The 12644-nt window shown below is 38.4% G+C and overlaps 1 protein-coding gene across 2 annotated transcripts in view; it reads right to left on the reverse strand.

The window, feature by feature from the left end:
- Positions 1-12644, reverse strand: part of vps50 (VPS50 EARP/GARPII complex subunit) — a 138848-nt gene that overhangs the window by 71760 nt on the left and 54444 nt on the right. For both annotated transcript variants that reach the window (XM_084739153.1, XM_084739154.1), the window contains exon 13: positions 2032-2164. In XM_084739153.1, the coding sequence (XP_084595279.1) occupies positions 2032-2164 (133 nt within the window). The remainder of the gene's footprint in view (positions 1-2031; positions 2165-12644) is intronic.

Genomic DNA, 12644 nt, shown 5'->3' on the forward strand with positions numbered 1-12644 from the left:
TAATATCTAGCAGAGCCTTTGGAAAGACAACTGATATAAACTGTGACGAGGTGAAAAGTGCTCTACACCAAATCCAGGAGGTTTCTTTTATAATGCTGGTAAGAAATTCAACTTCTAGTGGAGCTTACTGCTAAACCACAAACTATGCATTGCCTTGACAACTGAGCTTCTTGAGGCTTGATGTTTTCACATCTGGCTGACTGAAGGCAGGATGGTGAGAAGCGGCGACACGAGCAGGACTTTTCTTGTTGATCCAGACGTAAGCTTTGGGTTTGGACAGATGTGGTGTTCAGTCGTCTTGCTGTTCTTAATGGACCGTAACTGGAGTGCAGCTATATTGAGTTTCCAGTGGAGAATCAGTGTACTTTATGCTCTTACTGTCACAGAACTGCTTTAACAAAACAACATGATTGTATAAAGGATACTACGTGGGCTTGGGTACACTTCAGAAAACCTTTGCTGGTAAACATAGTTTGTTTTTGCCACAAAGGTGGCCTTTTGCAAAATTCCAAAGTCATAATGTGTGATGGTATGGGTATATGTTAGTGCCCACAGCATCACGGGTAACATACACATCTGTGAAGGCACCATTAATGCTGAAAAGTACATAAAGGTTTTGGAGTAACATGCTGCTCTCCATCCATGCACTTGTTATAACAGCGTGGCTTTGTAGTAAAAGAGTGCAGGTACTTGGCTGGCCTGCCTGCAGTCCAGACCTGTCTCCTACTGAAGATGTGTGGCGCATTATGAAGTGCAAAAAACGATGACAGAGAACTCTTAAGCAGCTAAAGTAGTATATCAAGCAAGAATGGAAAAGAATTTTACTTTCAAAACTGTGTCACAGTGGTAAACATGCCCCTGTCCAAACTTTAATGGAACGTGTTACAGACATCAAATTCAGAATGAGTGTATATTTACAATAAATAATCAAGTTTATCAGCTTCACCATTACATATCGTGTCTTTGTACTGTACTCAACTGCATAAAGGTCAAAAACGACTTGCAAATCATTGCATTGTTTGTGGCAAGTCATCTGTAAACAGTGCCATGATGCAGTAACAGCAGCTGGATTTGATAATCCTGTTTGTACCAGCATGGAAACAGAGCACGCTCAAAGTCACACATGACACATTTCCATAAGAAAAAAAAATGCATCATTCAGGGTTCATCACCTGTGCATATGTTTATCCTTGAAACCATGCGACTGGGTCATGTTAATTTCATCATGTAAATTCAACAATGTGTACATATTTATATTCATGCAATTAGGACAGACTGTGACACCAATTTAAATTTGATAATGCTACAAAATAAATACATAAAAAACACTGCAGCATTGTACCACAGGGCTATAATATTTGTATTGTTGCAGAGTGGAGGTGATTATTCCACTACTAACTCTTTCAATGACCTCTACACTGACCTCTACTAAGGGAACTTAGTAAAAGCTGAAAAATATGCACCACTTCAGCAGCTGTACCACTACACAATGTGCTGCACTGATGCCTGAGCACACATTCAATGCTCTCTTCTCTTCTCATACGCCGACCAATATTCAGTCATTCCTTTCTGTGAGTTATAAAGCTGATAAACCTACTATATGCTGAAATCAAACAGCGAAGAAAGGAGAGGCACTCCTGAGAGTACAGAGAAAGCTGACCCCATTCTCACCGTCTTTGTAAACTGAATCTGTGACTTGCGTTTTCAGCTCAGGGTATAGAGAGCAGATTTGGTGTTTTATGAGTAAATCTAAATGAAAACTAGGGAGAGAAAGCAGGTGACAAAGAGAGATTTTAGGAACGTAAACTGAAAAAAAAAGGATGGAGATTTTGAGGCACCAAATACTAACTTGTTTAAGATAGAAAGAGTACAAATCATGTGCTCCGTCAATGTGGGACATGTGAAAGATATGATGCTTTTACAGGGAACTGTGCACCTTTTTGTGGCATTTTGTCAAATCAGAACAAAGAGAGTAGTGCAGCTGAATATAGAGAGATTCTGAAAAAAGGTCAGGGGGGTACAGTGTCTTACCTGGAGTGGCTGAGGCTTCCTGTTTGTCATGCTCCTCATGCCACTGCATGGTGCGGTGGTAGCTCAGCATCACCTCCCACAAAGCCTTGCATAGATCGGTCAGGCAGGGAATGTAGCTGTCCAGGGTGATATGCTGCCAACAGAGAAGTGATGAAAATAAGATCACTGATGCTCTTTTTGACATTGTACGAATTGCTTAGCATATGTTGTATTTTTTTAATCTATGTATTTATATTTTATTTTATACACCTTAAAGAAAAACATAAGAATTACAAGACTCAGCAAGAGATTCAGACAAAATAAGATAATCAGCTGTCCTCTTTGAAACGTCTAATTAAAGCCTGCTTACAGTCATCACTCAAGGACACAATGTTAGAAAACATCTATTTTCTGTGCCAAACGAAAGGCTTTCATCTAATTAATGTAAGGACTGATTAGAATGGGATGTAATTAAGATGGTGTATCATTAATACACAGAGCACACGCTTAAAAGTATCTCCAACATGCACATTAAACAGGCTATTATACTATACCATGACAATCTGAGCTTGAAGGTGACATGCACAAATGATTCACATTGGTTATAATTGCATTTAAGTGTAATAAGACCGTAATAAGGTTATCTTTTCAGCAGTCCTGTAAAAAAAAAAATGCAAATGGATATACAGAACTGTTCACTCCAATACTGTGGTTGTCGTGGTAACTGCACTTGTGTGAAGTTCACATACATACATTTTCTCATATATGAGATATAATAAAGGATGAGAGCACCTGTATAACAAGCCCAGTGCTGTAGCTATAAAATTTGCATCAGAAAGAAATACATCAGCAGTGATATAATGTTCATATAGCCAAGGCCTGAAATGACACACTGCTCTCATAAGATGGGAACTTATTATTTCTGTACATTATGAGACATTACGTACAGTACATGGGCGTATTACGTATTCATTTTAAAGTGAAAAGAATATATCAATGATAATTCCGCCAGTATCAGGGCTCAGGTAGTGATGTCTTTTAAAAGGATTCTAATGCTGACCTACATCTCTTTTATGATAAACAGATTATCTACAAACCTATACATCTGACAGTATGACTTGATCCCTGGGTCTTCATTAGGGCGTCCATGACCCTTAAGGGGTCCTCAGAAGTACTGCAAGTTATTGTTTGAGCTAAGCTTATTTTCTTCAAAAAATTCAAATATGTCTGAAAATATGCATTAACATGAATTCAACATATTATATATAAAATATAAAATATTATTAGCAAAAATAAATCAGCCTGCTTGTAAAAAACAAACAAAGCATTTAATTCTAACAACACTGACAAAAGGCTGATCATGTGAACCAGCTAACCTACTAAATCACTGTGTGGCACCTATCATAACAGTGAACTAGTTAGCAACATATAATTGAAAAATACTGGCAAACTGGCCACTCTTATGAGCAACAGAGAATTGCTTTATAACTTCATGAGCAAGAGACTCTGACATACGTCCACCTCAGAGACCACCGTGCAAAGTGTGAGGCTAACGCACCTAACATTAGCTAGTTCAAACAAGAGAAGACCCAAAAATATTCAATAAAATATAAGCAGGAGGGGAGCCCTGCTCCATCTCTCTGACAAAAGTTCATGCCCTCCCCATAATTCTTAGCAATCATTAATAAAAGTTGGGGAAGCAACTGATAAAAAAAGAATTCAGATTGAATTTTAGTGAAATAATGGTCAGGATGGCATCAGCAAAGTCTTGATTGTTTATTTCCCTTCCATAAATCATATTCATTCAATTTAGTATCACTCTATATTTCTCCCCTGGTCATCCACATCCCCACTGCAGAGGCTCTGCACCCCCCAGTGGGGCTTGCCCCCCAGTTTGGGAACCACTAAGCTAAGGGGTCCATGGGCTAACATAATGTTGACCTGACTTAATCCATGAATTCAGGGCATTGAGATTCGTGAAATATCACAATGGCTCTAAAACTAAAACAAGACAGCTATAAATGTAAAATATAAAGTACTCCAAGGAAAATGCACATATGAGCACATCTGATTCTGAGCTCTTAGTAGGCCAGTCAGCCTGGAAAAATACTTGTGACGAATTAAAACTTGGCCAATCTAAGAAAGGTGCAGCTGGCACAATAGTAACCACTGACACAGTTCAATACTCTGCAGCAAAACTTGCCAACAGAGTCCTGTTAACATGTTCAGAAACAAATAAATCACTGCCAGATGAAACAGCGCTGTCGACAGCAGACGTGCTATACTTTGTTTTAGCCACGATAATGAGTAAGTGCTTGAAGACCCCTGCTATTTTTCACAAAAGCATCTTAAATTACACACCACAAGCTTGACACACTGATGGCTGCTGAGACAGAAAACAAACCACAGCAGTAAAGACCCCAAACTGTGCAAAAACTAACATGGGCAAAGTAACAACACCCTCTAATAGCTTTTTGCTCCGGCCCTGAGTAACAAACCACGACCTGCCAGGACAATCGCTCAACAGAGAATCTCTTTTTAGTGAGGCACTTGAAGAAGAGTCACAACTGTAGGTTAGTAGCGAGATCTATCTCAAAAGATGTCAATGACAGAGTTGTTACTCAAAGGAACTAGGCTGCACAATAGGCATGAATCCACTTCTTTCAAGAACTTTTAGGGATGTGTTGCAAGAGTGAAATATTAATTTCGCAGCCACTGTTCAGAAATGCAACATCACTAAACTGAAGACTAAAGTTTAACAGGTAATCAAAGACTTCTAGCTCCAAAAATTAATAGTGCAAAAAAGTAAAATACTAATATAAAGAAGTTGTCATGACTATATTGTATTAAACAGGAAGGATTTTAGTTTTCCAGACTTGGAAAACTGCATTTTGGAATTCCATCACATTTCCAGGTTTTCCATGACTGTGGGAACCCTGCTCAAACCACAGATTATTGGAAATAAGGCGATGCTTTCATACACATTTCATTGTTTAATACACATCAGACTTTTAACAATCTGTTCACAACAGCATATTAAAACAACATGCCCTGAAAAACCTCCAATAATGACAGTCAATTATGCTCTTACTAATGCACTAGATCCTCATTCAAATTTGTTTTACCTGCACTCAGAGTCGAGAGGTTCATAATACCTTTGCTGCAATGGACATTAATCACTGTTCTCTTACTGAGGATGTTTTTGTGAGCAAACATAGTACCAACTCATCTCTAAATTAACATTTCAACAACAAACCTCGACACTGCTAAGCCCACAGCCAACTGCTCACAGTGGTGAATAGTACACTGAATTAATTAGTGGAATTTTTTTAGCAAAGCTTTTTTTCATTCTCTAGATTTTGTTTTTTGTCTATGGGACCACAGCTAACTGCGGGATGTGCAGTCAGGTGTGCACAAAGAGGAGTCATTGAGCTCCAAAATTACACACAAATATGTCGTCTTTCGTGAGCTGTGTTGACTACAATAGCAATGCCTAACTGACATGGAGTACAAAAACTGTTTTAGCCATGAACACCACAAACCACAGAACAAAGCATCAGCCAGCCATGAGGTAAGACAGTTGGAGCACATTTTGCAGATAATCTTTATTTTGCTTTCAGTTGGTTCAGCATAGGGCTGAACAATTTATTATGTGTGACTATACTGTATATTGCTCTATGTTCTAATGCCTGAACAAACAATATCAATCTTTACACTGGGCTGCTAGATAATTACACTTCAACAACTTAAATTGTTTAATTAATCAAACTGCTACTGCTACTTTGTGTGCATCCACAAGAGACACAGCCATTATATAATGCTAATAATAATAGTAACTAGAAGAATGCACCCACTAAACTTTTGATTAGTAACTGTAATTTAATACATATTTTTCTCAGTAACTATAATGGATTACAATTACATTTATTACATAATTTAAGTACATATAACTTGTTTCATGTAAGTAGCTCTCCAGCACTGTTACCAAAATCTAAGCAGTTGATCCTTTAGTCCAAGTGGATGTTTGTACCAAATTTGAAGAAATTCCCACCAAGCATCCCTGAAATATCACATTCACATGAGTGAGATGGACGTGAGGTCACAGTGACCTTTGACCTTTAACTATTTCAATCTAATCGGTTTACTCTGGAGTCCAAGTGGACGTTTGTGCCAAGGTTAAAGACATTCCGTCAAAGTGTTCATGAGATATCGCGTTCACAAGAATGGAACACAAACAAAGAAAATAATTCAGCACCAGTACTTAGGAGACCATCCTGAAATAAATTAATAAATAAATAAATGGACATAAACATAGCTGCAGTTACAACCAGGCTCCAGCATTTCTGGTCATAAGTAAGTTTAATGAACCAGTTGTGAAAAAACAAGGTTCACACTCGACATTCCATGTTCTCCTCACAACAACATGTTGCCAGGCAACTGGCGTGAAGGGAGACTATATGGGGGTAAGAGGTGTGAGTGCGTGGGTTAAAATCTTCAGTGGGTTCGATAAGAAGAAGTAACCTCAGCTACCTTAACTATCTCAGCTAATGCGACTCTTTTGTCGGCACCAGCCCTCCACCTCGCTAGACACAGCCGTCTCAACAAGTGCAGTGATGAGAATTCCACAGAGACAGGCTCGGGATCTATTTTGGAGCAGCCATTTGGTGTTCTGAAGACGGTTACCCATCATTATGCACATAACATATGCCAAGCTGTGTCAGGGAGGTTTTGAAAAGACAAATCGCTGAGTCTATTTTTTGCCACTGTGTATGTGTGGATGTGTGTAGGAGTATGCATGAAAAGAAATGCCACAATGCCACACATTTTACAAGAGAGATGTGGAAGAGAGTACAGGTACCCTTGATTTAGCTGATTCACTTTCTTTAGGAATTGACAGCCATGCTCCCCCTCCTTTTAAAAAAGAATAAACAAACAGATTAACCTGCAAGAGATCAAAAACATAGTCAGCAATCTGTAGACCTGCTGTGCCAGCAAAGAAGCAAAGTACAGTACACTCTGCTCAAGAGGGAAGCCTTACATACACTCTCAAACACAACTTAGTGCACAAGTCTGTTAAGAGAGTCTGATTTAACTTTGAGCCAACATATACAACACTTATAGGCAGTCAGGGACAGTTAGAAAAATCTCTGTGACCATAAATAGTGCCAATACTCTAGTCCTCCTGATTTAATGTACTAAACCGGAGATGATTTGTCTTTATAAGCAAAGGAGTTACAAGATATAGCATTATAGCATTTTTGATGGCATAAAATCAGTCTGTAAGTTAATAAAGGCCTCAACAATAGCAGGTGATATGATATATATATAATGGTATCATCTGCATAAAAGTGAATCATCTCATTTCTTATGGATAATGTAAAGAGTAAAGGATCAAATACAGAACCCTGTGGCACACCTTTATGGAGTAATGAAAATGAACAGTTCAGTCGTTCAGGAAAGACTCAAACAGCTTACTGATGCAATGTATCATAATCAACGTCTTTAAACTTTTTAAAGTAAAAATACTAACATATATATGAAATGCTTTTGATAATTAAATTAATATTAATATTTCCTTTTTATCATTAAAACTGTACAAGCAGCTGTGGAAAGAATTTTAATTAGATTTAAATCTAGTTGAATTAGGTACAAGATTGAGATTTCACACAGGAATGTATTCGATAATCTGCTCCCTTTTTCATTTTGTACTTAAACATGTCATCAAAGAAACTTGAGCAACAACAAGGTTCACTGCATGTCAACTTTGTCATCAACTCTGACTAATTCTCCATGGGATTGAGAGAAAGAAGTTTTTGTTGCTATTCAAACTACAGATTCCCTTGAAACACAGTCTTTAGATGTCTATCACTGCTGTGGCAGAATAATACAATTTTCCACCCACAAGAGCTGGGATGATAAGATGCACAACGTTTGACAGTAAATTAGTTTTATTTTCTTAATGAAGCTTTCTGCAGCCGCAGTTAACACAAAAAGCAAGCCTTGGATCAGGGCACTGTTTAACATGAGAAGCAAACAGTGTATCCATCTACTCCACAGCCTCGCAAAATGGTACATCCTTAAAATATACAACTGAACTAAAGGTCAGCCTACTTCAAAATAATGAGACACTGCACAACAGAGAATGGGATGGATCATGGGTTACTGATGAGCAGTTGTTTGATATTTTGGGGGTGATTTTTCTGTCATCAGTAGAGCTAATGGCTTCGCAGAACACCAGTACAAACAACATTCAAAAGCTAAAGCCCCACTACCAACACCTTCCAGTGGCGACAAAATACTTATGTTAGTGTATTCTCATTAGGTGCTCCCAGTTGGCTGGATGAACATCATTACAATAACTACTGTGGTATATACAGTATGAACAAGAAATGTTGGCTCGGAGTACAGTATATAGTCCAGACTTTACATTCACCCCTTCTCTTATCAGAACCTGACTCTGGATGTGAACCATCCTATTTCCATCAGGAGAAAAGTCAGACAGATCGGGGATTGATAAGGAGTGAGGCTGACCAATAATGATGAGATGTTGATGTAAAATTAATAGACCCTTTCACAATCAGAATTGACCTTTCAGAGTGCTCCCATTTCCCTTGAATTTTAAGTTGCATAACCAAGAGGTAAGTTCAGAGGGTCTAATGTGGCTTTAACATTTTCTTAACCTTTATTTATCAGGGGAAAAGCAGCCGAATAAGTTTGCTCTTCATTACAAACACAAAGTTTCCCATTGATACAGAACCCAACATGAACACGCTCTCTGCTGAGTGGTTCCACTGGAGCAGCTGAGGGTTCGATGGCTTCCAACGCGCATTTTTCCAATGAAAAAATGACTACTGTCACAGGCAAAAAGACATTCAGAATTGGATGCCATGCAAAGGACCTGAATTCCAGTTGCCTTGATGAAAGTCTTGTATTTAAGCTGCTCATCCATCACATCTTGCTGGCCATTTCAATATCTTCCCTCCTCTTTACAGTACATCCTGGTGCACATACCAATGTGTTAGGTTACAGCAATAAGCACAATTTCTTTTTACATTTTACACGAAGAACCTCTCCCATTATGATGTCCTGGGAGCTTTGTGTTGGAGGCACAGCTCATATTTGTGACAGTTTATATGAAATATTAAAGGTGTTGAAATTATGTCCTTGTATGGACCAAATTTCACCTTCCAGTGAAATATGACTGTAATGAAGTGCGTTCAATATGTCTCTCTTTCAATCTATATTGTAATTACAATATAGGTGGTTGAAAAGAGGGTGAAACAGGTCATTCAGACCATTTATAAACCTGTTTTCAACTAGAAACCAACACTGAACTCTTGTTTGGTGCACAAGAGCAAATCAGTAGTCTGTAATCTGTTAAAAGAGCAGGCAGCTCTGCGTAACTGATTTCATATTTTTGCAGCTGGTCTTACAATTCAACTCAGAACTTGTTCCAGGTATATTTTTATACTAGTCAGAGAGAACTTAGAAGCCAGTCAATGAGTACCTGTACGCTACAAAATCACAAACAACCTCAGAGAGGGACAGTGAAGGACATTTCAAATACTCAGAAATCTCAGAAAGTCCAAGCCCATCTTCAAATATTCAGCTCCTCTAAAAACCACCTCAGTTATGAGTGTGTGTGAATAAGCTAAACATTTATTTCTGGGTACTTTGGCTAGTTCTCCTTTTGACATTTTAAAAGCATGGACATAAGTGCCTGAAATAAAATAATCTACGGTAAAGAGCAAAAGTAAGCAAAACACTTTATCTCCCCACTAAAGTCTCTGTGGACAGGCTGAAAATGCTGTCAGCCACACAAATGAAGTGCGTGGGTGTTCACATATCTCTTAATTTGAGTGCGTGACTGTGTGTGTATGTGCTGCCCTATCTATCATGATCACATGGCCAAGAGTGTAATGACACATCCCATCGATCTAAAGTTGGTAAGAGTGTTTGTACAGTCTGTGTGTATGTGTGTATTTGTGGTATAAGCAGGATCATCACGGCAACACGGCGTGCTGACAGGGTATCTATCAAGCACAGGTAAACATTAGGATGTGTCTCCAACTACTGTGCACTTCCACAAACACAGTATTTCAGGTGAGCCACGACACCGATTTCCAGTAAGTCCAATAATTAGGTTCAAAGGAAAGAACAAGTAAGTGGACAGAAATTAATGGCACTTCAGTTTAAGGAAAGAATGTTATGTTTCACTGAATATAAAATATATTGCAGAAACAACACAAAAGAATGTGACAGATGGAAATATGAAATATGAAAGTAGTCCTATAATTATCCTACAAAAACCTGCAGAAGGACAGAAGGCAGAATATGTTCTGAAACAAATAGCCTTAAAGCAGAAAGAATCTGAAACATTCAATTTCTGGGGAGCTGTGCCTTATCTTATCTTTAGAAATTCATTTAAGATGACAGATAAAAAACATGCACAAATTCTATATGGAAAATGTTACTGTGAGTTTTTTTTTTCCCCCACCATCAATCAATCTCAAGTTTTGATTGAAGTGGACTACTCTCTGACAATCTCATATAAAGACGTATAACGAAGAAATCAGAATGTATTAGATATTAACAGTGGTCATTCTTAGGGATACTTTTCATGGGATACTTTGGATGCTTTTCTTCTTTCCTTCAATATAGGCTGTTTTAACATGGATAAAAACTGTGGTATCCAGACACCAAATGTATTATTTACATTTCAAATAAATTTGGCCCAGGATGAAGAATAATTGAATTATTAAAACTTCCATTTGGTCAGTGCTGCATGACAGGGGAGAACATTGTTGTAACCATTTTCCCTCAAATACCCTTCGATTTTGAATTTCTTTACCAGTCCAGAAATGTGATCTGAGATCATTATTACTGAACCACAACGGTGCCTCTGCAGTTGCCTGAGCCTTCAATTATGGAAATGAAGTGTAATGACTTGTGTATTCAGGCTGATATCAGGCTACTTTTGCAGTCTACTCAGTAGTTTGATTGAATATGTTTAAACTGTGACTTGTGAGTTCATAGCATGTTCCAATTCCAGTGGTGCTAAGCATAGACTAATCCTCTATTTCTATGTTTTAGAATAGCTTTATTAAAACAATGCAACTGTTTATTCCAGCTTGTTATAAACATTATTGTGTGCTTGACAGGACCCTGCTGCTGTTGAAATATTGATGCCAAGCTAACAAATTTTTTTGCCCAGTGTGATTTCTTATATTCTTATTTAACAGTTGCTTAGAAGGATCTTTAAACCGTCTGGTCAAACATCCTACAGCATTGTTTTCTCTGTTTGTACAGAGGACTTTATACAGTCTAAAATCATGAGAGACCATTCAAGAATATAGTTGTATAGTATAATAGTAACCTGATAGTCAAAGCAATCTGACAGCCTCAAATCAAGCTTTTGTGGCAGGTGATTAACTTTTGAATTGTAGTGTAACACAATATAAATAAGGTGGGTGATATAGTGCTGGCACTGATAACTTGACAGGTCATGCAGTAAGGTTATGCTCATACTGTATTGGATTGGTGAAAAACTGGCATTACTGGCAGGAATGATATAATACAGTATATCTCTAGTGTATTATTAACCACTGTGCACTCCGGTAAAAGGAGTGCAGTAGAGTACATCACATCTAACAGCAGCCACTGGTCGAGTGAACAGGATAATCTTCCTTGTAAATAAGCTCTCACCCCACAACAGACAACTCTTCTTCAGATCATCACAGACAAATAATTAACATCTCATCAGCATCACTTCGTCTCATCCTCAGTCTTGTTCTGTTAGGGAATCCAATGCACCATATGTTACCAGTGATACAACACTGTGCTAAAAGCCCATCTTGGCCACAGGTGAAGAAAGCAAATTGAACATTTTTGAAATCCCACCAAACATATTCTATTCTATCTTGGAAGAAACTCAAAACAAACTGAGTTTAAATTGACAGAGGAACTGATATAGCAAACTTTACATTCATTCCTGAAACATCACACCATCGAGCCTGAATGCGGGATACCATTGAACCCTCTGGATGAAAACCCAGGTCCAGTCAAATGACACCTTGAACCCCCAGCCTTTATAAGTTGAATATTATTCCTTCCAGGCCACTACCCACTAGGGTAAGTAGGAGGAGAGAGAACACAAAGGCAAGAGGTAAAGGACAGGGCATTGTAGATATGAGCACAGTAGGCAATGCTGTGCAGTCAAATAGCAAGGCCAAACAAGGAGGTAGAACGTCTGGGAGCGTCAAAACTATGACAGCTGACATATCGGGAGTGCCTGTAAGGAAACAAACTGTACCCTGTGATCAGGCAGTGATAACCTTTACCTCCATATACCCCTCCACACTGTAGGTCAGACTTTAACACAGCCCCTGGGATAAGAAAACTCACTCCCAGCAAGTTCATGAAGCATTGAATGAGTTATGGCTTGCTGGCTATGCAAATGTGATTTATTTTGATCTAGAGGGGAAAGAAAAAGACAAAGAGGGAACTGGGGCGTGATGGCCAGTATGGAGAGCCTAGTAAGAGAGTGCTGCTGCTGCTGCAGTGCACTGGTTCTGTATTGTGAGCAAGATTAATTATCTTGTAGTGAAGGGCTACAATATACTTTCTCTTTCCCT

This window comes from Lutjanus erythropterus, chromosome 16 (genome assembly GCF_056507025.1).
Source record: "Lutjanus erythropterus isolate fLutEry1 chromosome 16, fLutEry1.hap2, whole genome shotgun sequence".
Taxonomy (NCBI): Eukaryota; Metazoa; Chordata; class Actinopteri; order Lutjaniformes; family Lutjanidae; genus Lutjanus; species Lutjanus erythropterus.